This window comes from Pelecanus crispus, chromosome 1, assembly GCF_030463565.1.
Source record: "Pelecanus crispus isolate bPelCri1 chromosome 1, bPelCri1.pri, whole genome shotgun sequence".
NCBI lineage: Eukaryota > Metazoa > Chordata > Aves > Pelecaniformes > Pelecanidae > Pelecanus > Pelecanus crispus.
In genome coordinates, this window is record NC_134643.1 from 70,504,965 (window position 1) to 70,532,253 (window position 27,289).

The 27,289-nt window shown below is 41.7% G+C and overlaps 2 protein-coding genes across 3 annotated transcripts in view; one reads left to right on the plus strand and one right to left on the minus strand.

Moving 5' to 3' along the window:
• Positions 1-4,873, minus strand: part of DCP1B (decapping mRNA 1B) — a 46,379-nt gene extending 41,506 nt beyond the window's left edge. The window contains exons 1-3 of the mRNA XM_075727967.1: positions 4,721-4,873; positions 3,675-3,715; positions 1,026-1,153 (exon numbers count right to left, since the gene is read on the minus strand). Of these exons, the coding sequence (XP_075584082.1) occupies positions 1,026-1,153; positions 3,675-3,715; positions 4,721-4,873 (322 nt within the window). The remainder of the gene's footprint in view (positions 1-1,025; positions 1,154-3,674; positions 3,716-4,720) is intronic.
• CACNA1C (calcium voltage-gated channel subunit alpha1 C) overlaps positions 1-27,289 on the plus strand; it is a 494,372-nt gene that overhangs the window by 8,636 nt on the left and 458,447 nt on the right. The window lies entirely within an intron of this gene.

A 27,289-nucleotide genomic window follows, 5' to 3' on the forward strand; every position in this document is an offset into this window, starting at 1 on the left:
TAGGTTATTTAAAATATTATTTCTCTATTGTTTCTACCACATAGTGTGTGTGAACAACAGGATTCCATCTTGATATACTTTCCAACTCCAAATTAAGTTTATGAAGTAAAAAGGTCTAGCAGACTGGGCTGCTTTGTATGCCATGAATTTTCTCTGCTTTTACTTCATCCAGAGGGAACATTTCTGCATCACAGTTTACATAAAACATTTTTGCAATCTGTTTTTATGTATCAAGCACAAAGTATAGATCATAGTACAGCTCTGCTTCCAAGTACAGATATAAACTGTGTATTTATAACTGCTCATTTTCATATAATTGCACACTGTAACAGTCCGTATGTATATCTGCATGTAAAAGTACAGCTTTCTCATGCCTTCCACTTATTTCTGAGTTTGCCTGACACTTGCTTATTCTTGTGTAAAGATAAACATGCAAGATAAACACAGAGCCCAAAGTAGTAACTTTGTCTTTCATCAGGGTTTAAATTAGGCTCAACACTATGTTGTTAAAAGTCACCCCTAATAGTTTAGAAGAAACCTGCCTTCCAGCTTGCTGTAAGGACAGTGCTTTGGAGCTGGAGCAGAAGACAGGGTTTGAATTGGCTGTATTTGTCTATTTTTATGCAGAAACCCAAGACTACAAATATTACTGCAACCCTCAGTAGATCTGCTTTATGGTGAGACTTCCCAACACTGACTGGGGTATATTCAGAATACACACAACATCTCTGTGAGTCTCTACATCCATCACATGCACACGAACATAAAAGTTTACTATTTGTCAGTTAAACGACGAGATTACTGTTAAGCACATTCTAATACTTTCTTTAGAAGAGTGGCATTTTAGGGAAGCACTGAGCAACTCTTCTCTTTCAGCACATTAAAAAGCAAAATGTATTCCTTCAGTTGTAACTGTTAACCAGCTAGCTTCAGCCCTTGAAAGCTGCAGTCTAATCATTTGGACTGCCTTAACCAAGAACAGAGCTCAGTTCTTCAGTATTTAATACAACATATCACATACTTACATCTGGCATTTCTGTACAGTAGAAAAGGGTCTTGCAGCTGGAAATCGAGGTCTTTAGTAATAGGTTCTGTTCGATTTTCCATGCTCAGTCTGTTCATAATTGTGAAGCCATGCCTTGGAGAAGCCGATCTGAAAATTATCAATTAGAGATCACATCAAGTCAAGGAAAAAAAGAAATTACTAGAATTTCTTTGTTGTATAGTTCTCCAAAATTGTTTTTGTATTTCTAAGGGACACCAAAAAAAATCCAATTTTGTTGCCAAGGAAATAACAATTGACTCTTGCAGTGTTTCGTGCAATCCTTTCAATTATGTCAAAAGCCTACATTATAGATGAGAAATAACAGAAGTGCCATTGGTCTCACAATAGCTACAGACAGTATGCCACATCTGTGATGCTACCATTTGAGGTCCAATGATTTAGTTGCAGCATAATCATATCTGCATGCCCAGTTTTCACTTCAAGTTATAAGGCCTATGACTTCTGAACAGGCAAGATGCTACAAAATGCCACTTTGTCCCAGACCATCAGCATCACATTATCCAACCACCACCATCTACCCTACAGTTTCTCACTGGAGTAGAAAACAGCAATTAGAATGATTCAGTCACGGGCCAGAGCAAGTATATTTTTTTAATGCTCAGGTTAACAATTGCAGATAGTAACAGTCATCCCAGAGAGCATTTCCCATACCATCTAAAGCATAAGAACAAAAGTGAGGGTGGTGAGACACTGGAACAGGTTGTCCAGAGAAGCTGTGGATGCCCCATCATTGGAAGTGTTCAAGGTCAGGCTGGACTGGGCTTTGAGCAACCTGATCTAGTGACAGATGTCCCTGCCCACAGCAGGGGGGTTGGACTAGATGATCTTTAAAGGTCCCTTCCCACCCAAACCATTCTATGACTCTAAATCATTATGCTTGTTCATGGGGGTTACGCTTCCAGTCAGTTAGATAATTTTTATTAACGTGAGCTGTTAAACCTATCACAATCCTGGCAGGAGATTACTTTCAAACAAAATATGGCAATAAAGGAAAAGATGATGGCTAAACATTTGGGAAGAGTGCCATCTCTGGCAATTGCTGGTGGGTGGATTTCTCTATGAAATCCAAAGCACAGGAACCTGCATTACAGGATTGGAGTCAACAGAAAATTAACCAAAAGTGGAACCCTTAACAAGAATCCTCATTTGCAACAGTCAGTGCTTCACTCAAAAAAACCCAAACAAAGAAACAAACAACAAGTCCACTTCCACTGGTGTTAACCCAGTCGAAAGTCTGATTTTTTGACCATTTCGCGGAATTCGCAAAGATGAGATAGGTGATAAGTCAGCTCAAGTAAAATGGTCACATTACATTGTCACAACAGTAATGAGAAGCAACAAAGGCAACACCAGCGGTCTCCAACCTACCGTCTGTTGGCAATGTTTTTTCCACAAGACTTTATGACTTTGTTCAAAGCCACAGGAAATTAAAGTTAAAACTGATGGGGAGGGCAATGTATGATGTCACCACAGCCCACAACCTGTTCCATACTGTTGCCTGTAAGGCAGCCAGGGTAAATGTAAATGGAAACTTCCTCAGCCAACAAAAAGTACAGTGAAAGATCACAGACACTAGAAGTGCCAGGTTACGTGTTATCAGTTTTGGAGTTTTAAAACTAGCATACCTTCTGTTTTGCACTACGCAACTAGCCACCTCCACCTACTGCTAGCACAACTAGGGGCCAGTTCTTTCCTCTTGCAGTGGTAATTATAACAGCATCTTATCTCCACTTACCTGAAAGCAGCTTAGAAAAATTACTGATGACTATTTCCACTGCTGCTACAAAAAGGCTCGAAAGATTAAAACCAGAATTCCCACTTCACACAGTGAAGCTCACAGCCTCTTGGGCCTCCCCATCACACATACATCTCTCGCCTTCTCAAAACAATCTCTTGCTTTCTCAGTTCCCCTACCAGATCCTCATCAACATAAACATTGAAGGAGAAAGTTTCTGCTTTGGTGTTCCATCCCAGCAGCCACTGCAAGATCTGCTTACTGTATTATTTTCCGATTTTAACAACAGTCACAGGAAAATGCTGGGGCACTAACTTGGAAACCCAAAAGTAGGGCAGGCTTCACAACAGATCTAAGGTACATGCCAGAATAAATGATGCAACCAATGCTCTGAAAAGCCACAACCAGAGCTGCTGCTAAAAGAAAGCATTAAAAACATCCAAAATGTTGGATGAAATATGCATGAAAAATGAATAATCAGACACAAGTAGTATGAAAGTTCCCTAAGTAGGGAACACAATACTTCATAAGTTCTACCATTCCCTTACTTTAAGGAATACCATTATTTATTTAACTATTTGCTTTTTGTTCAGACACCTTTTGAACTGCAAATGCTATATCCTATTTAAAACAACATAACAGATTTCTATGGTTTACCCACACTGAGATTTAAATCACATTTGGAAGTCTTATCCAAATATAAGGTGATGTCTCCTTTCCAGTGTTTTCTTCCCCACATTTGCCTCTGCCAATTTCAGTTTGTTTTCACCCTTGAACAAGGAGCACTGTACTTCATTCAGCCACGCTCCATCCCAGCTAGCTTTTCCACATCCACAGGGTTCACCTGCAGACATTAAAACGTTACATCCTCACCTTGTGTAAACAAACAGCGTTCCCTCCACATCAGTCTTCTCCTGAAGAAAAGGAAAGTCAAGAAAGTTGAAATCAGGGCAGCGTTTTGCTAGCCATCAGTGAGCCTTCCCTTTACCTCTGTTTTATGAACACCGTCAGTTACACCTCTCTCACCTTAGCTGTGAAAAAATAACTAAACCCAACTTCATCAGCTGGTGGCGAGACACTAGAGCTAGCACAGGCCACTGTGCAGCTGACCCAAGTTTTATGAGGAGATATGAAAAGGCTAAAGGCTCGACACCATGAGACTAAACGTTGCGCTGGATTAACTCTCTGCTACATGTGAGGGTGACACACAGGCCAGAGTCAGGGAGAGGATTTTCCAAATGGTGCCTGCCCTCAGGGGCAACGCTCAGGACAGGTAAGGGGGAAACCACACAAAAGGCAGATTGCGCAAGGTTCTTCAAACACAGGCCCTAAGCCTCGCCATTATAGCAAAGCAAGAACTGCCTGCAAAATAGCCAGAACATGAAATTACCAAAAGCCTCCCCAAGTTAATTAATTTTTTAAATCTTAAACAGGCTTTTTAGTATTTGTAACTCCAACACACTTTTGTACACATCTTGGTTCTGTTAGAGATGTTTGGATAGCAGAGGAGCTCCCATGGCCCAGGCCTTGGTTTAAACCCCAGCCTCCCACAGCCCCGTAAGCTTTTCAAAACCTGCTTCCTCGGCACCACAGGGCTTCTGGTGCTCCCCAGAGAGGCAGGGCCAGGCACAGCCCCTCACCCAGCCTGGCGAGGGCAGGGAGCACCCCAGGACACCCAGCCGGGCCGAGGCACGCAGCCCTCACAACCACCCTGCCCTCGCACCTCAGCCATGGCGGCGCCCACCGCCCCCCCCAACCCCCCCCGCACACAGGGGAGGGGCGGGGCCTCCTCGCCGCCCGCCCCCCGCCCCGACGCCCCGCCCCTTTCCCCGACGCCCCGCCCCTCGCGGGGTGGGCGGCCCCGCTCCTCGCCCCGCCCCGCCGCTCCCCGGCGGAGGGGGCGGGGCGGCCTCACGTACCCACTCGTTGGCGCGGTGCCCGAAGGTGTAGAGCGCCACCTGGCTGGCCACGTCCACGATGCTGCTGATGTAGGGGTCGTGCTGCTGCAGCGCCGCCAGGCTGATGTCCAGCCCCTTGCCCAGCAGGGCGGCCCCGGCCACCGCCGCCGCCATTTTGCCTCCGACAACAACACAGGGTTCCTAGTAGGCGCAACTAATCCAACGCCGAGAGGGGAAGGGTGGTGGCTCCCACCCCCCCGCCCGCCCAGCCGGAGCGAGAGCGGGCGGGAGAGTCGGAGCCCAGTCGCCGCAATCGAGCGCCGAGCGCCGCCGGCTCAGGATTGTTGCCGTTGGCGACGGGGCAAGCTGAGGGGCGAGGGCCCGCCGGCATCGCAGCGCCTCCCCCGGCAGCGACCCGCCTGTGCTGGCTGGTTTTCCCTCGGTGCTGGCCCCTTTCGTTTTCAGGCCTCTGCCTGCCAGCGGGGAGGCCACTGACTGGCGTCCTTTCCAGGGTGGCAGCTGCGCGCCCGAGGAACAACATGGTTCCCGCGGCTGCAGGCCTGAGGCAACCGGCCCAACTGGGCGGGAAGTGCTGCCAGGGCACGGGCGCTCGCAGTGCCGAGCAGGGAGTCCTGCACGCCCGCTGTGTGTCCGCTAGCCTAAGCGGGAGAAGCTGTGGTGTACACCACAATGTACCAAGTCTCGGAAGAGCAGGGAGCCGCACACCAAGGTGGAGCTGAAGCCACGTAGGGTCGGCCTCACGTACACATGGGAGCATTTGGGCACACCGGTGTACCTGAGGAGAGATTGTATGTGTGAGAGTGCGCAAAGTTCGCATGTGTATCTGTAAGCAGACGTATCTGTCAGGATGTGTGACTTCCTGTGTGCTCACGCATGCAGCAAGGCAATGCATGCAGGGCACTCGAACAGGAAGTTGTTTCAGATTGATGACTATACACAGTCTGTGTTTGCTAGCATACACTCACAGACTTCTGCATAGAACCTAAGGGAAAAAGAACACGAGTGCAAACTAAGCCATCATACAACCCTCGTGTATATATATATATACACACACATACATGTGACAAGCAGCTGAAACATAAACAAGTATACTATCATATGGAGAGATACAAACAACAGAGGAACAGATGGACAAGACCGTGAATTTAGTTACCATATTTTCCTGTCAGACACACATATTTTTTATTAATCTATTGATATCAACAGTTTACTGCAAGTACATGAGCTTTATGTGGCATGTAGATAAACTCAATAAGTACTTACATTTAAAAGCTTTGCTTAACCATCCAGCCTGAACCCCCTGCAAGAGCAAATTTTTTTACTTCATCACCTCAGACTGATGTAGCAATTTTGGAAGGAGTTACCACCTTCTGTATACAGAAGCAGTAGGGCAATATATTTCCTTCCAGAGAATGGGATACCCTGGGAGAACTAAAGGCAAAGGTAATGGATGCTATCTTGTTGGTTTGCAATATCCCCGACACAACATTTTTAAAAGGGCAGTAGGTGGACATAGGGGATGAAGAGTGTCATTTTGTTTTCTTCCCTCCTTTTCACTCTAGGCCAAATGGAGCCTGTGGGATAGAGTGAGCAGTAGCATCTGATCCGAGAGCAAATGGGCAAGCCCAGGTGAAAAAGCTTCCATAGCGTGAAGTGAGGATAGGAGAGAAGTGAGAGACAGCAAGCTGGGAATTCATAGTATTAAATGTAGGGACAGTGAGTCTCTTGAGTGGAGTTAGGAATGGGCATGCTCTCAGAAAGGATGGAAAGAGAGACTGTTCTTTGGGACTCAGGAGAGAATATGTAGGTTTTGTTAGAATCATAGAATAGAATCATAGAATCGTCTAGGTTGGAAAAGACCTTTAAGATCATCCAGTCCAACCATTAACCTACACTACCAAGTCCACACTAAACCAATCAAGGGCAGACTAGACTAAACCATATCCCGAAGTGCCACATCTACCCGTTTTTTGAACACTTCCAGGGATGGTGACTCCACCACCTCTCTGGGCAGCCTGTTCCAATGCTTGACCACCCTTTCCGTAAAGAAATTTTTCCTAATATCCAACCTAAACCTCCCCTGGCGCAGCTGGAGCCCATTTCCTCTCGTCCTATCGCTAGCTACTTGGGAGAAGAGACCAACACCCACCTCACTACTACCTCCTTTCAGGTAGTTGTAGAGAGCGATAAGGTCTCCCCTCAGCCTCCTCTTCTCCAGGCTAAACAACCCCAGTTCCCTCAGCCGCTCCTCATAAGGCCTGTGCTCCAGACCCTGCACCAGCTTTGTTGCCCTTCTCTGAACACACTCCAGCACCTCAATGTTTTTCTTGTATTGAGGGGCCCAAAACTGGACACAGTATTCCAGGTGCGGCCTCACCAGCGCCGAGTACAGGGGGACAATCACCTCCCTGCTCCTGCTGGCCACACTATTCCTGATACAAGCCAGGATGCTGTTGGCCTTCTTGGCCACCTGGGCACACTGCTGGCTCATGTTCAGCCGGCTATCTACCAACACCCTCAGATCCTTTTCAGCCAGGCAGCTTTCCAGCCACTCCTCCCCAAGCCTGTAGCGTTGCATGGGGTTGTTGTGACCGAAGTGCAGGACCCGGCACTTGGCCTTGTTGAACCTCATACAGTTGGCCACGGCCCATCGATCCAGCCTGTCCAGGTCCCTCTGCAGAGCCATCCGACCCTTGAGCAGATCGACACTCCCACCCAATTTGGTGTCGTCTGCAAACTTACTGAGGGCACACTTGATCCCCTCATCCAGATCATTGATAAAGATATTGAACAAGGCTGGCTCTAAAACAGAGCCCTGGGGAACACCGCTCGTGACCGGCCGCCAACTGGACTTAACACCATTTATCACTACTCTCTGGGCTCGGCCACCCAACCAGTTCTTTACCCAGCAAAGACTATGCCTGTCCAAGCCGTGAGCTGCCAGCTTCCTGAGGAGGATATTATGCGAGACGGTGTCAAAAGCTTTGCTAAAGTCCAGGTAGATGACATCCACAGCCTTTCCATCATCTACCAGGTGGGTCACCAGGTCATAGAAGGAGATCAGGTTGGTCAAGCAGGACCTGCCCTTCGTGAACCCATGCTGGCTGGGTCTGATCCCCTGGTTGACCTGTACTTGCCTGTGGAGTTCGCTCAATATGAACCTCTCCATAATCTTCCCCGGCACCGAGGTCAGGCTGACAGGCCTGTAGTTTCCTGGGTCCTCCTTCCGGCCCTTCTTGTAGATGGGCGTCACATTGGCAAGCCTCCAGTCATCAGGGACCTCCCCTGTTAACCAGGACTGCTGATAGATGATGGAGAGTGGCTTGGCGAGCTCCTCCGCCAGCTCCCTCAGCACTCTCGGGTGGATCCCATCCGGCCCCATAGACTTGTGAGCATCCAGGTGGCGTAGCAGGTCATTAACTGCTTCCTCCTGGACTATGTGGGCTCCATTCTGGTCCCCATCCCTATCCTCTAGCTCAGGGGCCTGAGTACACTGGGGATGACCGGTCTGGCTGTTGAACACAGAGGCAAAGAAGGCGTTAAGTACCTCAGCCTTTTCCTTGTCCTCGGTGACAATGTTCCCCCCCACATCCAGCAAAGAATGGAGATCCTCCTTGGCTCTCCTTTTATTGCTGATGTACTTATAAAAGCATTTTTTATTGTCTTTTACAGCACTGGCCAGATTGAGTTCTAGCTGGGCTTTTGCTTTTCTAATTTCCTCCCTGCAGGACCTAACAAGATCCCTGTACACCTCCTGAGTTGCCCGCCCCTTCTTCCAAAGGTGGTAGACTCTCCTTTTTTCCCTGAGTCCCCGCAAAAGCTCCCTATTCAGCCAGGCAAAGCTCCCTATTCAGCCAGGCTTGTTGTAGCCCAGAAGGCCGGTAAAAGTTGCATTACTAAGAATAAGGACGTACAGCTTCCTCTGCAAGCATATAGTAAAAGAAACCTCTATATGTACCCTTTTATTATAATGCGTCTTACTCTTAGTTCCTCTTTTTGTAAAACCACCTTGTTTCAGTTGGGGCTGTAATGAAACACAGCTTTAGAGTTTAGAAGTTTTTAAGTGTTTCTGGTATACTCGTGGTAGGAAAATGGCTCTAAGCAGTTCCATTGCAAAGCTCCAGATGACTTACAGATCTTGTAACAGCAAGGAAGATATAAGGGCTCATGGTGGACAAGGGGAACTGCTGTCCTTGGTCTGGACATGACCAGAGTAGAATGGAAAAAAAAAAAAAAAAAGTAGTAAGTAGGAAAGATAAGTCATGTTGCTCAAATAGTGAACAGACGCACAATCATTTCTTTTTGCTGATTAGATAGTCCTCAGTTCCCAGTTCCCAGCCACACCTAACCACATTCCTCCTCATGTGCTGGAGTTTCTCATTACCATCCCATCTCCAATTCTTTGACAATTCTCCCACTTACAGAAAGTCCCAACTTGTCACCAAGGCATAGAAGTGCCAAACTCTTAGAGTCCCACTCCTGGAGTTTCCCTTTCCAGATGCCTTTGCTCCCTCCAACAATAATACTTACAAAAAAGGTGGCCTGCTTCTTTTTTTTTTTTTTTTTTTTTTTTGGTGGTAGTGGGGAGGGTCTATTGCAAAGTCCTGTAAAGAAGAATGTGTTATAGAAACTGTATTTCAAAGGCTATTCATTTGAACTGAAAATAGTTACTCATAATTTTTATTGGATAGGAGAAAGCAGTATACAGGATTTAGAAGTTGTATTGCAGCCCTGTTCCAACTGAAAAAAATGGTTGAAGCAGAAATAAGGTGTCTGTCAACTTTTACAACTTACCTTGTTTCTGTTGTTGCCCCTTTTGTCAGGTCAAGTAGTAACCAATACTTGAAGCCTTGCACTTTTGTTATGTCAGAGAGACAGACTGACCGGCTCAAGTGTGTCTCCTGTGCCCTTCTCTTGACATACAAAGATTGTAGAGTGCCCTGTTTCCTTGAGCTCCATGGAAGAAAATGCAGCTGTGAGGTTAAATGTCTTGAAGTAGGCCTGTCAAAATTTTGCCTGTCTGTTTTCGGTGCCTTGTCTGGATGTTTCTTTAGAACTACCTCCCTCTTGGATTACTGCATCCCTTTCTGGGGACAGACGGTTCCCTAGACCTGTGTTTTGAGTCAGCAAATCTGTCAAGCTTCTGATCAGGCCTTTTTATATTTTCTGTTGCACTGTGAGGTAGCTTCTGCTGGTTCCAGCTGTTTTGCTATGTAAGTGGGATGTAATTGCTCCTTCCATTTAGCCTGAAGTGAAGGTACTTAATAAAGCCATTAGTTCTGCCCTGCTTTATGGGATCACTTGATAGTAGACTAAAAATTTTCCAGTGAAACAAGATCTTGTTAAGAAGAGAAACACTGTGAATTCTCACTGCATCTAAAAAGTTAAGGACGTTTTAGCAAACATGTCACAGCTTAAAAAGGTTGATTCTTTAAACTGCAGTTATTTGCTTACAGTCAGTAATCCAGTAGCCCATAATAACTATTGAATCAAGTTAGAATGATTTTGTTGTAATTTGTTTATGAAACAAAATAATTTTCTAGCTTTCAAAATGTCATAATTTCGTGAAGTATATAATTAGAGTGTCACATTTTTGTCTTCCACCCACATGGATACTATTCTGTTTAAAAAAACCCCACACCTATGCTTTTGACATGGCATGAAAAGCATTTTGTGTAGGTAATATCCAGACCGATTTAAGGCAAAATCCACACAGCATGACGTTCTTAAGGTCTCCATTAATAATAAACATTAAGATGGTTAGGCCAAACCTTTTCACAAGGATTATTCAAACAGATATTAAGCCTCTGCTTCACATTCAAGAATCTATGGCACTTATAAAGACTAAGCTGTGCCTCCTACAGCAAATTATCAACACTGAGGATATGATTTTATGTGAATATATTTGGTGGCACTGCTGGGTGTATGCAACCCCTGTCCCAGGTCCCAGCCATTCAGCCCTGCCATTCTGGCACCTTGGTACTGTACTGGTACAAGTGCATGTGCGGCCACAGTGTGAACCAGTCAGACTGGGGAAATGAACTGATTGAAAAACAAGTGTTCATACTGATGCTGAGATCACAGCCTCGACTGACTGCTTTCCTACTTGTTCACATTCAGTCCTTTCTCTGAGCAGCATTTTTTTTAATAAACAGCAGGAATCACTTGAGAAAATGTAGTGTTGAGCACCTTATTTGCTTCTCTTCCTCATCTCCAGCCCCTTTGGAGTTGTTATTGCATGGTAGTTGCCTCTTCCTTTTTATTCCTTCCCCAAGGCTGCCATAATTTTCTTCTCACTCTGACTTGTAGCACCACTGCTGCCCCTGCTAGTGGAAAAGGTGCTGAGGCAGTATTAATAAGCTCCTCTTACCCCATCCAGGGCCACTTGAATATCTTTCCAGCATGCCAGCTTCCTGGGGAACAGTGGATTGCTCCTGTGGAGCCAGGATGATCCCACAAGGCCTCACTACCCATGCTCCACGTATTTCTGGGGATGTGCTCACAAGTCTGCAGCACAGTACCTCTCACTACTTGGGAACCAGTGCCCCTGTGGTTTGTGCTGGAGGCTAGCTGCATCCCTTCCCAGACACTGTTGAAACGTATGGTCTTTTCAGACCACATTTATTACAGGCTCTCAATAGCTAGCTCTAGAGTGCTTTCCTCATGCCCAGAATTGGAAATGGTTTGTTGTACTGTTGGACCACTTCTTAACTCCAGTCCTAATGGTTAAAGCAATTTTCGTATTTTTCTTAGTAATTTAGTACTTGCTAAAGGTTTCTTAATGAGTATAGGGTCAGACTATGTAGTTTCATCTGGTGCAGTTATTAAAAAAATATCTCTCTGTGCTAAAACTAAATCTGGTTACTTTCATTCCAGTTCAAAACAACTGTTCCCCCCTCCCCCCTCAAATAAAGCCCAGCACATTAAGTTATTAGGATGCACGTGTGTGTCTGTAATGTTGCTCCCTGGTGCAGTTTATGGGACCGTTTTGAGATTTTCTGCAAATGTTAGTCCACACAAGAACGGGATAGTATTCTTTGGCATTGTTAGTTTTGAAATTCTGGTATTATACATACTGTGTATGAAAAAAATAACTATAATTTAGTATGATTTTCAGTTGAAGGTTGGGGTTTTTCTGCATGTAAGAGCCTGGTATTTTACCAAAAGACTGTTTCTTTCTTTGGCTTACATTTTGCTAAGTGATTCTGGTAGTAAGTAACTCTACACTTTTTCTTTTGCTGTACATTTATTGGCAAGATACTGAGCTTTACCTTTTTTATAGACCCAGCTTCTGTCAGTGGCCTAGCTGGAGGAGAGCTAAAGGAAAGTTCCTTACTATCGTTAATTGAACTACAGTTTTTTTCTTTCTAACTTTCTATGTAGATATTCTTCTGGAGTGAAGAATTCTTTTGATTTAGCTTTAATCACTTTTCAGAGGGCATAATCTAAGCTGAAAAAAAATTTAATACCAGGAAAAGACTATTTCAGGAGGAGAAGGGAGAGGCTGTACCAATATAATTGCATTGAATTCTAGTGTTTTACAGGGAAAAAAAAATATTTCTTGTGTACATTTCATCAGTAAAAATTCTGATTTTTATTAGTGTTAGATTTCCAATGTTTTAAGTGACTATATGATTTCAGTGTCTTATCTTTCAGTAGAGCAGAAATGAGAAAATTGTAAACCTAAAAAAGATTTTTGTGCGTGGAATATTTTTTCCCAGTTATACTAGTTGATACAATGAAAGATGCTACCTTTATCCACGAAGTTTGCCTGACTTTTATAACTATACAATTGTGAGTACATTTCTGTCAATCTCTTAATAATATTATAGATTACATCCTCTAGTCTCTCCCTAATGCTGATAATGTTCTAAACATGCATTGTTGATTTTCCTGCCATAACAAAGAAAAAATACTGTCAAAACTTGTTGGTTTTTTTCACCTTCTTTATTTAATGTAGCAGAAATCACTGACTTTCTTCAGTAATATTTCTCATAAAGTTTAACTTTACAAGTTCCTTTACTTTCACCCCCATACTACTTTAATTACAGTTAAAAATTGACAGTGGATTTTATTATGAGAAGGCAACCATTTGGGGCCAGTATTTGAGTTCTTCAGTAATTTTGTTACCACAAATATATATGGTTATAATCAGTAAAATATTGTTGATAGATATTACCTTATTGCTACCCTGATAAACTGCCATAAACTGTTTTGATCCATCAGCTTCATTCTTTACACAGTTGATTGGCTAGGCAAACCACCTAAATACTGATGAGGATAGGGCATTTCTGCTATTTCCCATAGGTTAATAAGATATAATAGTAATTATATCTTACCTAAGATAATACCTTTCCAACCACATCTTTCTGGTAATCACCATTTAATTTGGCAGAATCAAACACCTGTAGCTCTGGAAGAGCTATTTTCCAACTAGTTACAGGGAAGATGGCCTCATTTAATTAATTCCTAATATGAAAAGTTCCATTAGATAATTACATGAAGTCAGGACCTCATTTTTACACCTCACCTGGCATAGAAGCTCTTGCCATATTAAGGAAATGGAGTCATCACAAAGATGTGCTACTGTTGCTGCTGTGAGGAAGCTGGTAGCAAAGCTGGAGGAGTCCTTGGGCTGAGTCTGGTTAGGGGGCTGAGATGGGGTGCATAGGGAATTGTGCCTGTGGTGCTAAAGTATCTTTTTATGAAAGTGAGTTCTGTATGTTCAAATCAGCTTTCTTTTTTTGAGTTAATTGATGAAGTAAGGAGATGCTCTGAATGACTGTTATACCTGTAGCTGTTGCAGTGTTACTTTATGAAGAGAATTTGCCTTATTGTCCTCTCAACTGACAGAAGTATCTTCTTGGGTTTTGTTGGTTTTTTTGTTGTTGTTGTTGTTTTGGGGTTTTTGAAATGTTGGTGTTTATTAAAGACTGATAAAGGATTTCATAGCTTTAGCCATAGCATAAGTGAATGAAGTTAGAGTGTTGTAACAATACTGAATTCTAGAGAGCTACAACAGATAAATGATGATATAAGGAAGGATCCTTAAAGTAAAAATAACCAAGAAAGTAAAGTGGGATTTCTGCCTCAAATATTCCCCTAATCTTCTTGTATTTTTGATAGCTGCTCATGAAAATTGCTATGGGGAAAATCTTGTGACGCTAATGGCTATTTCATATCTGTTCCTGCAGGTGATAAGAGCTTGTGAAGGTTCTCACAAATGTATCTTCTGTAGTTAAAGTTAGGCTTAAAACTTATTCTACATGTCTTTTAATGTGAGATCACTGAACTTACAGTAGCATGACCTTTACAGTTTGGTATATCGCTTTGGGTGATCATTTTTATTTGTTACTGGCTTTATTTGGCTAGCAAATATCAATGAGATATTTGTTTTAAATTAAGATTCCTTTCAAACTGAAATTGACTTTTTTTCCTTCATTATGCAGCATGTTGCAATAAGGATCTCCAATTACCTCTATGCTTTAAATGCAATTACTTGCTTCTTCCTGAAACTTAAGAATGCTTCATTTTGATTTTATTTCTTCATTTTGATTATTATTTGTGTCACTGTAGGGTTTGTGGGTATTGGAAGAAAGGCCTGGGCAGAAAAAGGAGCTCAGATTTGTGTAACTATACCAGAAGATAAAACTTGGTAACATTTGAAGTGTTGCCCTTGGAAACAATGAATGCAGTCTATCCCTGGTTTTTAGGAGGGATGGATTTGGGCGAAGGCACCTTCCAGCAGGCAACCAATAGAAGATTTAAGCCCTTGAATGAGATTTTGAAGTGGAAACTAAAGGTATTAACACCACAAACCTCCAGTGGGTGTCTGAGTCTGGGTTTATTACACTTCTGTGAATTTGTTTCCCCTGGTGAATTCTGAGAGCTGTGAAGGTATTTGGCAGTCCTCTCTTACAATCTGAATTTGCCATTTTCTGGTGATGCTGTGCTGTGTCTTCTGTCAGATTAAATTTGCAGGCATATTACCTTGCTTGGCAGAAACATGAGCTACATGGATTTTTCAAAGAAAAACTTCCATAGGCAGTAACAGGCTGAGGTTTCTTTCTTCCTCTTATTTTTCCTGCTGGTTTGCCCAAATCTGTTCGTTTTATTGCCATCCTATATTAATCTTATAAATGAAATCTTCTGCTGAACTTGCTTTGTGATCTACAGTAAAATTGCTGTTATTTAAGTGCTAGTAAACCTAACAAGACTGTGTAAAACTATAACAGGTTCAGGACATTTTTGTTAGGTGCTTCTGTTATTTACTCTTGACCTACTACTCAACTTTAAGGAAAGATCTTTCTGAAACAGCTTTATGTGGTTTCTGAAGGAGATCAGATAATACAATGTATTTTATGGTGCTCTCAAAATCACAGAATGGTTGAAGTTGGAAGGGACCTCTGGACATCATGTTGTCCAGTCCCCTCAAGCAGGGCCATCTAGAGGAGGTTGCCCAGGACCTCCAGTACTCCAATGAGGGAGATACCACAACCTCCTTCGGTAGCCTGTGCCTGTGCTTGGTCACCCTCAAAGTAAAAAAAACCCAAAAACCCCAAACTTTCCTGATGTTCAGTGGGAACCTCATGTGTTTCAGTTTGTGCCTGTTGCCTCTTGTCCTGTCACTGGACACCACTGAAAAGAGCCTGGCTCTGCCTTCTTTGCACCTTCCCTTCAGGTATTTGTATATATTGATAAGATCCTTGTGAGCCTCTTCTCCAGCCTGAACGGTCCCAGCTCTCTCAGCCTTTCCTCATGGGAGAGATGCTTCAGACCCTTAATCATCTTTGTGGCCCTTCGCTGGACTCTCGCCAGTATGTCCATGTCTCTCATACTGAGGAGTCCAGAACTGGACCCAGTACTCTGTGTGTGGCCTCACCAGTGCTGAGTAGAGGGGAAGGATCACCTACTTTGACCTGCTGGCAAGACTTTGCCTAGTGCAGCCCAGGATACCATTCGCCTTCTTTGCAGTGAAGGCACATGGCTGGCTTACGTTCAACTTGGTGTCCACCAGGACCCCCAGGTCCTTTTCTGCAAAGCTGCTTTCCAGCTGGGTGGCCCCTAGCATATATTGCTGTATGCGGTTGGTTGTTCCTCCTCAGGTGCAGCAGTTTGCACTTCCAATGTTGAACTTCATGAGGTTCCTATTGGCCCATTTCTCCAGCCTGTTGAGGTTGCTCTGGATGGCAGCATGAAGCTGGTGTATCAGCCACACCTCCTAGTTTGTGTCACTTTCAAACTTGCTGAGGATGCACTCCGTTAAACAGGAGTTTAACATCTTAAATAACTCCTCTAGTCCTTATTCTAATCAATATGACCTCTTTTTTCCCCTTTCTGATGCAAGAGCCAGCATGTTTGGTTTCATCTCTGAATCAAAAAGAAAAGGTGGGGAGGGTGGTGTGGTGTGTGAGGGTGGGGAGAGAAAATGCATGAGACAACTTGGTAGATTTGATTATAAAGGAGAGGTAAGGATTGGAAGAGAACCAGTGATGGTATTGTGTTATTGTTGATATAATACATGAGCATACAGATTGGGGAAGAAGGATGCATGTGGAGTCACAGCTGGTAAGACAAGGGGGCAGAAGAACCAGGAAGAATGGGATGTAGTACAGGAGGCAGAGCTGAAACAAGGCTTGCCATGGTGGAGTGGAAGGCAGGATTAGCAGGGGGGCAAAACTGAAGGAGGCTTGCAGCCAGAATGAGACACCTGCTAGGAATAAAATGAAATGGGAAAGACAGAGTTGTGTAGATCTTGGGGCAGAAAAAAATCAGGTAGATTTTATAACTGGAAGTAGAGTAAGAGGAGTGTTTTGAGGTTTTGATGGAATGAAATGCTGAGCACAAGGATGGGTAAACAGTGTGCCGTCATTACTGGAAACTGCCCTTCTGCCACAACCATTTTTTAGGTCACTTTAGTCTCTGCTTGTGACATGACCTAGTTGGAAGTGGTTGCTGTTATGGAGCAGAACGTATGGAGAGTCTCTCTTCACGCAGCACTGAGCAATTAGGAACCAGATACAGCATCACATACATTTTCTGTCTCTTTGTCTCAGAGTGGTTTCTGAGGGATACAGAACAACAGGCATTTTCTCTGCCTGCTTGAGGAAGAAAGGGGCATAGACTTATGAGTTGTAGGAGAAGTTGGTTGACCATCAAGAGAAATGTTGTAATGATTGAGGAAGCATTTATGAAAGGATAAAGCCTGCTAGAAAGCATCTCTGTTTTCCTTAGTACTTGGCAACGGTTGCCACAAGATCTAAAAGACCCCTGTACAGTTCCAAGAGAGATGATACAGTCTAACATTTTCAAATGTCCTAGTATCATAAATTCCAACTGGTAAATACCAGTTACATTTTATCCTAAAAGTAACTGTATGTCAATAGAGACTGCTGTATGAAATGTGCTTTAGGATATAGAGGGAGGAAAAGGCATAGGGTACTATTTTTAACATTCTATCTTGGATATTGCTGTTTGCAAAAATTACATAAACCAAGCTGTTTTGTCTAAGCTTTAGGCAGTATATGTATGTGTGTTTGTATACAAAAAAACCAAAAAAACAAAAAAACCCGCAGGCCTAAAAGGGGAGATGGGCTCATTTTACTTGTCACTAAGAATTTGAAGCAATGAAATGATGTAAAGCTTTTCCAAAGTTTGATTTCCTCTAGCATTTGGTTATCTGCATTAACTCCATCAACGATGACTCCATTTTCATTCAGTGTAAGTGAATAAGATGGCTTGGCTTATGGGTTTTTTCTTTCACATCGCAAATCCATCTTGCTGTGCTAAGAGAGAATGATAACCATGTTAAGTCTGTAGTTTCATTGATTCTCGGGTGTCCTACAGTACTGAGGAACATGGTCTTTGTTCTGTGAATGAGAATACTGTACTTAAACTGCTACAGTAATAGAAAAAAATGATCCCAAATTTGCCTTTTCCATAAAAGTGACTCTCAACAGAGCTTTGATTTAAAGCAAAAGTAGTAGCAACAGGAATGGAGATTCCACAGCATTTCTGGGCAAGCTGTTCCAGTGTTTAACCACCATCATAATGAAAATTATTTTCCTTATGTCTAACTGGAATTTCCTCCTTTGACTTGTCTGCTTCTCTCCTTTCACTATGTACCTCTGACAAGAGGCTGGCACCAACTCCTCTATACCCTTCCCTTGAACACCTGAAGACAGCAACAAGGTCTACCTTAGTCATCTCTTCTTCAGGCTTAACAAGCTCAGTTCTTTTAGCCTGTCCTCATATGTCATGTGCTTCAGCCCCCTAATTTTCTCAGAGGCTGTGGACTTCCTCCAGTATGTCAATGTCTTGTACTGGGTAGCCCAAAACTAGATGGGGTACTCCAGTTGTGATCTCACAGGATGACTTCCCTGTGACCTGCTGGCAACATTCTTGCTAATTAGGTCCAGGATGTGATTGGCCTTTTTCACAGCCACGGCATGCTACTTGCTCATGTTCAGCTTATTGTCTACCAGGACACCTGGTCCTTTTCTGCAAAGCTGCTTCCCAGCCTCTACTGGTGCATGGGATTATGCCATCCCGGGTGCAGGATTTTGCACTTGCCATTGTTGAACTTCATGTGGCTGCTGTCAGTCCATTTCTCCAGCCTGATGAAGTCCCTCTGGATAGCAGTTCTACCTTCCAGCGTATTGTCTTCTCCTCCAATATGGTATCATCCACAAGCTAGCTGAGAGTGCACTCCCTCTGATAATCATGATTGTTAATAAAGGTGTTATACAGTATTGGCCCCAATTTCAATACTTAAGGGACATATGCCACTAGTAGTTGGCCACTAGTAGGACTTCACACTACTGATCACAACCCTTTGAACACGCCAGTTTGGGGAAATTTTCATCCTTCTTACTTATTCAGTCCACATCTCCACAATTTGGCTACAAAATATTATGGATGACTGTCAAAGACCTTGATAAAGTCAAGATAAGTGACACCCATTACTCTCACCCTTGTCCATGGAGCCAGTCATCTCACCATGGAAGATAGTCAGGTTGGCCTGGCATGGTTTGCCTTTGGTAAATCCAGTCTGGCTGTTCCTTTTTGTCCCTCATGTGCTTCAGTATGGCTTATGGGATGTCTTACTCCATAATCTTCCCAGGAATTGAAGTCAGGTTGACTGCCCCACAGTTTCCTGGGTCCTCCTTCTTGGAGATGAATGCAATGTTTGTCTTTCCAGCCATCAAAAACCTCCCATGATAGGCATGACCTTGCAGTGACATTGGCCACCTCTCTCCACACCTTTGGATACAGCTCATGTCATTCCAAGGATCTGTGTATGTCCAACTGGCTTAACTGCTCCACTCCCATAGACTGCCATGGGGCTTAGAGACCTGGAAGGCCTAAAGACAAACCTTTCTAGGAAGGAAAAAGAAATGCCACACAAAAATGTAAGGCAAAACAGGCATGGAGTACCTGAGCCTTATCTATGTCCTTTGCCACTAGTTTCCTTGCCAGACTGAGCTGTGGGTCCACATTCTTCTCAGCCATCCCTTTGCTGCCAGTGTGCTTACAGAAGCCCTTCTTGCCTTTCATATTTCTCGCTATTTCCAATTCCTTCTGAGCTTTGGCTTTCCTGACTCCATCCCTGCATTCTTGGGCAATGTCTGTGTATTCCTTCTGGATATCCTGTTGCTGCTTCCACTGTCTGCCTACTTCCTTTTTCACATTTGAGCTCAGATGGGAGTTCCCTGTTCATCCATGCTAGCTTTCTGCCACGCTTGCTTCTCTCCTGTCTATCAGAATAGCCTGTTCCTGTGCACTGAAAAGGGGGTCTGTGAGGACCAACAACCTGTCCTGGGCCACTTTGCCCTGCAGGGCAGTCTTGTGTGGGATCCCACACAGCACACTTCTAAACAAGCTCAAATATATCCTGAATTCCAGAGTTCTGGTTCCAGTATTTCCCTTGCTCGCTTCTTTTGGGATGTTGAACTGCAGAGTATCATGTTTGCTGCAGCCTAGGCTGCCCTTGAGCTTCACATTGCCCAGCTCTTCATCCTTTTTCATGAGTAACAGGTTGAATGTCTCTCCTAGTCAGCTCGTTGATAATCTGCATCAAGAAATTGTCGTCAACATCTTAACATGTTTATTCATGAGAAGGATTTGATTTTGTGAAATGTCTAGTTCAAAATTACAGACTAAAGAAGTTTGAATAAGTTTCCAAAACTATGGGTAATTATCCAGACAGAACCATTTAAAGCTCTCCCACTCCTTATATTAATAGGAGCTACAATATTCCCATGCTGAGTATGAGGGGAAAAATCAATATCAGCAAACGTACATTCATATTGATTTATCTTGCCTTTTGGTTTTCTAATTCAGTAAAGGCTACTAATGCAACATTACATAAAGATTCTCAGGAGAGTAAAAAGGCTAATAAGATCAGGTATCACTGTTTGTTCTGTGGAAGTGAACTGACTTTACTGTACATAGTCAACTATTGAGTTGCCCGGTACAGGAAGGCCAATGCATACGTTTGAGCCATGTATCAGAGGGCAGTATTCCAGGTAAGCGGAATAAAAGGAGCCATCAAGATGACTTTTTGGAATGCAGGCCCATCACGCTGTCAGGATACGCATGTTAGAGAGGAGAGGTCCAAGGAACCAAATACTGAGAATTTCTTTTCCACGTAGTATTCCAAGTAATGTACATGTATTTGAATGTCCTATTATATACATCTGTTCAGAGCAGTTAGTAACCTTTGTCAAACTAGGTTAGAAAAGGGTTTTCTGGTCATGTGCAAGTTCTTGTACAAATATTTGATTTTTAAGATACTATTTCATGTGTTGTATGAGGAAAAAGGAATATATTATGAAAATGATCAATTTGCTTTGCTTACTCATTCTAAATAAAGTGAAGGGAAGCAAATGGGGGGGGGGGGGGGAATGTTTTTATGATTTGAAAACTGAAGTTTGACTGTCCAGAACACCAGAAAGTTGTCTTGTGGGACAATAAGTCAACTATACACATACATATTATACTTAGAAATTAAATTAGGACATGATATAGTGCAAGCTATTGCATGTTTGAAAGGATATAAAGCTTACAGAAACAAAACTTGTTAATGTCACAGTATACACTTAACACAGCCATATCAATCTTGTAGCACTATTTCTTGCACCAATATTAAATCTCAAGATATTCAACCTTATAATTAAAATATATACTCCTTCTTATGTTACAAACATGAAAGTGCAACAAGTTATGAAATGGGAACAGCATTATCTGTATTCTTACTGTACATCATCTATATGCACAGATTCACGATTGGAAATATTTCCTGCATTCCACATAGTTGGGGTTCCCTCCCGCCTTTTTGAGGCTAGGACATTCATGAGGGCATCGTCAAAAAGTAGGACATTTCTTTATCCTACCAAAGGACAACGAAAACAGCAGATTACTGAAAAATAAGACTGAATAATTAGGTCATTGAAGGCCCAGGCTCATAGAGGCATTTAGTATCCCAGAAGAACAGATAATAGTCAGCAGCTGAAAAGTCACATTTTCAGGATGATTGTAGAAGTTGAGCTCTGTCTCCCAAGCCCCAGGTTCCTATTTTTTCCAACTTCTAATGAATTTGGCCATCAAAGCATTCTACTAGACATGTAAATGCAAGAACAGTCTTTGTCCCAGTATAATTTATGGGAAATTAAGTTTCATTAGTTACTTTCATTGGACCATCAACAAGTTCTTGCTTATGAAGAAGGATTACACCTTGATTTGAGTACCAGATGATAAGGTGGCCATCTCCAAATGGCCATGACATCATAGTTTAAAACCAACTATGTTCAGACTGCTCTTTCCCATTTGTCCATCAGCAAAGACTGACTCCTGCCTGGAGCTACAGTAATACTGGTTCGGTTCAATATAGAGATGTGCCTTTTTCCTAGGGGCAGAGATTTTACTGTAAATATGGCCTCTTTACTCAGTCCTTTGGTTCCAAAGGTAGAGAAGGTAAATCAATATCACAGAAGTAAGGTATTCCAGTGGTCCTGTCAGAAAGTAATACTTGAGCGTAACTTAAATATTATGAGACATAACTCCATGGAAACAGAATTACAAGGTTACTCAGCCAGACTTAATTCTTATTTCTTTCACATAGTCTTTTGGATATAATTTTCTTGTTATGCATCTCCTGAAACACACACTTTCACCCACCCCCAAATTTAAATATATAGGATATTATTACTGCACAGTTTATTAAAACAGCTGAAACATTTCTATTCATAGCCCTTATTTTGCCATTTGAAAAACAGGAGTAACTGATAACGAATGTATGTGATCATACTGTTATGTCAGCCCTGGAGACAAAACGGGGACTACACCTGCAGAAGATGTGGAAGCTCTCTCTGAGCAGAAGAGTGCTAGAGATCCAAGTGTGGAGTTCCAGTCTAGCTTCTGAGGTCACTGACTCTTGTGGTCTGGGATGTTTCTGGCCCTATAGCTTGTTCTTTTTCCATACTGAGCATATGGAAGCCACAATTCTTTTATGGAACTTTAATTTGACAGGATTCAAGTCATGTATGTGACAGAAGGCCTTGAAATCTGGGCAATTTTGCTTGTCAGATTGCAAGTCCTAACTCTGAAGCATTTATTACCCATTTTCCTTGGGAATTTCTAGTATATGCATTTTTTAATATTGTAATAAAAAGCATTTCTTACCCTTCTCTTAGAAATTATTGCCTTTTTTTCCCCAGAAACTTGCAGAATAAATTCAACATGCAACCTGAGAAATTTAAATCCAAACAGTTAAAACTTTGCTATCAAAACCTGAAAAGAATGTCTTGTAGTAGTGTTGCCTTGTACTTATGTTGTGTGAAAGAGGGTTATTTTTAAATGAAAACCAAATTACAGTGTACCATTTAGTAACACCATACTTCATGTGTATCAATATGGATTTTCAGTTCTTCCATTACAAGATCTTAAATAACGTCACAAATATTATCTCAGTGAGATGCAGAAATACTATATTCATCTTATTTTTAAGTAAAAATAGGGGGGGAAGGCTACAATTAGTCAATATGAGCGAAGAGGTGAGATACATTTGAGGTTGGAGATTAAAAAAATCTACCAAGTCCTTCCTGTTAACATTTGAAATGGCAGCTCTTCCTTCTGAAAGGATCTTTAGGGAAAATGTAGTAGTTCCATCTTTGTTGAGGATGGCTGCATTATTCACTGAAGTCAGTGTGACTCTTTGACTTCAGTAAGTTTTGAATTAGTTCTCTTATTGTTGTTTGCACGATCACAAAATCTTGCTTACTGACAAGAATCTATATATCTCTACCCACTGTATTCCTTTGTAGGTAATGCATGTCCTGCCCAGGTGTCTGGTCAGTGAATCAACAAGTATTTTAGATATTTACTTCCATCATTTTGGCCTGGTTTGTGCAAACTGTGAACACCTGTGACATCTTGTTGTCTAGACAAGCGCTTGTCAACACACAGACTAACTTGGAAATAATTCTGGATAGCTCCTAATAGAGGACTAGTCCTCTTGGTGCCCTTTCTTTAAATAAAGTTTAGTGACTGTAAGTTAAATGGACACTATCTTAAAAATTTGTATGGGGAAAATTTTTAATGTATTTTAGCTATAGGCCTGCATCTTCTAGAAATAATTTTATAAAGTCAACACTGATATTGTTTGTTTATCTTTTGCTTTTCATTCTAATTATAATGATAAGCATCGTTCTTCATTTGTAATTGCTTCCACCTTTTATTTCTAATGCACTAGTCAGTAGTTCTTCATCTCATGTAGCTTGATGAAGTTATTAACCTCTTCACAACCAAGGATTTGCCTATATTAATGAAATACCTCTGAAGATACCTAATACATCTTCTGAGTGGACAGTTTTCTGCCAGTGATAAAATAATGAGAATTTTTTGCACAAATATTTCCAGTATTCAGAAAGTTTGCCAGTAGAAATATTGCCAGTATTGCATGTAAATGATGCAGTTTGCCTCACTGAGATGTCAGTGAATTACTAGGGTCTGCAGGGACACTGTTTTTCCCAAATCATCCTCAGGCTTCTTCAGAGGTTTTTAGGATGTATGTTACTTTCCTAAAAAATCTATTTTCTGATCATTAGTTTTCTAACCTGAGGAAGGGAGGCCTACATGCGTGTAGCTTTCCCCTGTCACTCTTTATCTAAATTCCCTGGTGACATTAGCAAAATATATGAAACAGATAAGTCAAAATTCAGTCTCAGAGAGTGAGATGAGTGAAGATGGATGCATGGGAAAATTAATACAAAGAAATCACGATGCATACTACATCCTGTCATGAGGAAATCTGCCTCAAGATTAGAAGTGTTTGCAGCCTTGTGTTCTCCTAGATCTTTCATTACTTCCAAAAACCATAAAACTTTTACTGCAAACCAAATCTTTTCCACCTGAGGTTTGCAAGGAAGATTGCATGTCCTCATGTGAAACTTAAGCTTAGTCATAGTGCATGTCATGATCAGGTTTCATTCTTGTAACTGTGTCTCGCTGGTGCTCTCTTTCCCTGTGAAATGTGGAGACCAGAGTCTTTGGGGAGAGGAACACAGAGCATAGAGGAGAGAGGAAGATCAGTTTGATTCATACAATTACAAGAGGCTAAAAATCTTGGGGGTATACCTAGGCAGAGATATAACTAGAAGTTAGCAAGGAGATGTCAAGTGTTTCTTTCCATTTCTGCAAGTTGCAATAATAAATTACCGTGCACTTACAAATCTACTCCTCCCACCCCCAGCTGGGAACACACTAGCTTCCACAGTGCCTCACAGATGGAGGGGAAAGACAGGAAGATGTCAGTACAAACATCCTTACTTAACTGTATGTGGTGGCTGGGAAGTAAGGGGTGGAGGACATGTCAGTTTGGCTAAGTCAAGATATGTCTTGAAACCAATATTAAGGAAGAAATAGGCTTTCTCTCTTTATGGTACTTCAAATGTGATCTGAACCCAGAAAGCTAAGTAGGGGTAAGAATGAAAAACTAAGAAGAAAGTATGCAGAAGAGGCAATGCATTATGTTACCTGAAGTAGTGCCAAGTACTGAAGAAACAAAAATAAAATATGTTGCATGTTCCTTTTTATTTTTTTTTTTTTTGGAGGGGGGGAAGGAGGGACAGCTGGTACATCTCTTTTATTGAAATACAGTGTATTTTAAGATATACTCTGGCTTATGCTTTGGAACTTGAACAGTTTTCATGTGTTTAGTAAGCTACTGAATAAAAGGAAGTATCTGTAATAACAAAGGTCTTGAGTAATTCAGAGGTCATTGATCTTTCTCTGCTTATTCAACAGTCATTTTCATTTGGGTATTAAGGATGACAACACTCTCTTCCTCAATGTTTTGTTATTATGAGAGTAAATGATTCAGGAGCACCTTCTTTATGTACCACTTGTAGTAATTTCCATGTGTTGGCCCTTGATAGGCTGACATTTTACTCAGTGAGTTCATAATTACCCAGTAGTTTTCCCCCCACCTTATAACTCATGGCTCAGTTCACTTGGTGGGTGTTTTTTGCTTTCAGAGCTGAAGATAGTTTATTTAGAGGGGAGTGTAGAGTGCTTTTTGCTTTGTCAGATATTCTGTGACACAGATAGCTGCAGGTAAGTGGTACCGTCAGTCTCTCCTGGAATCACTTCTTACATTCAGCAGAAATAAGGTGGTGGAAAACATGTTCGTTCCCACCCTGCTGCATGCATGTTTTCTGGTGGGAGATGATAATTCAATTGGTGACAATTCGTGGTGTGCATTGTAGTTTTTCAGGTCCAGTTCTGCCAGATGTGCAGACCACAACAGGCTTATACTTTTGTCTACAAAGAGCTGAATTTGGCTCTGGCATTAGTTCTAATTGTCTAAAGTTACAAAACAACTTTTTTCCTTTCTTTTAATGCTATACAAAGGAGAGGGCTGCTAGTATTGCAAAATAATTGAGTCAGAGCCTGTTGCAATCAAAAGATGATTAGTTTCTTGTGTGATGTGTGTTCTAATGTGAACCAATCTATTATGTCTGTTTTGTGTTCCTAGGGATGCACTATTTTTATGTGGAACTTGCAAAAGCAGACACAGTTCACTGATGTTTATTAGTGACCTTGTCTTGTCCTCTGAATTATGGACAGTCTGCTTTGAACATGGGGAAATGCCACTAGCAGTCATTATGTGGATGCTCGGGGTTTTTTTGTAGTTGTTTAACCTCTCCAAGGCCCTGCTGCAGTTCTAGATATAAAAAAAGAGAAACTGAATTATGGGTGTTTAAAGCTGAAACATTTATAGAAGCAGTTTTTTTATTTAAAAATAGCATTTGTGCCTGAGAAGATCAGATGTACCACTTCAGTATGAAAAACAAAACCAGATTTTAGTTGATATCATTAATAGAAATTGCATGAAATTTGATAATGTATTTAGCTGAAAATATTTTCTTCCAGTCTAGGTTTTGGGATGGTTTTTGTGTTACTAAATGTTATAAAGAAAAAAAAAATTATTCTGTGTTTTTTATAGTTAGAGGTTACAAAGACAAATAGTTGAATTACTGTTTATTAAAGAAGAGAATATACCAAGTATCAGAACATACGGCATAGAAACTAGATCTTTCAAATTAAAAGAGGCAAGTGATATTAGAAAAATAATTTTGCCTACTAAGGGAAGATGGATTTCCAACATGTATCACCAACAAAGTGCTATAAATTAAGATGAAAATGTGTTCTAGAAATAGATTAAAATTAAAAACTGGATTATTTAGGATCAAAAGTTTCCTTAATTGCCTGTGAGGGAAGTTTACATGAACTTTCAAGATCCATCCTTATTAAAAATGAAGAGCAACAATATGTGGAATCCTGAAGTCATTATTGATTTGAAGTTGCTATTTAGGTTGATTACCATTTTACCTGAATTTATGTCAAGTATTGCAGGTTGTGGCCCAATTGATTTTAAGGTGGTGGCAATCGTTAGTGCTCCAGTATCAAAAGTGTATCCAAATTTGGGTCATCTGGAAATGCTTCCTGATTTGAGAAATCATATACTGATGAAATTGAAAGAGTAAAAAATGTATCCTGTGTTTCTCTTTCAAGGCTCAGGCAAAGAATGTAACATACTGTGGTGTTTTTCAGCTCAATGAAAGAAATTCTTCCATGTTCTTTCTAAAATGCTAAATTGTGATAGGGAGTAAAATAAATGACTGTTGTGAGTTACTGCTTTGACTTTTCAAATACTATCTTAGAGTGCACTTTGGGGGGGGGGGGAAGAGAAGTGCACTTGGAGCAATGATCTACAACTCCAAATCAAAAATGTAAATTTGAATGCATTTTGAAGAGGGGTTTTGCTCCTGTTTCTTCAATATTTGAAAATATTCCCAGTACTGTGACAACTCTCTTAAGTAAAAAATTTGAAGAAAAAAGTCTGCCTAAAATTTTGGGTGCCAACTACAGAAACCAAAACCTGTCTGAACAAAGAGAAATTCCTGCTTCGTGTTTCCTTAGAATGACAGATCTCCTTGGCTTTGCAGCCTTCTCCCCAAAACAGTGTGAAGCAGCACTCTTGATTAGTCAAGAGAAGGCAGCATGCAA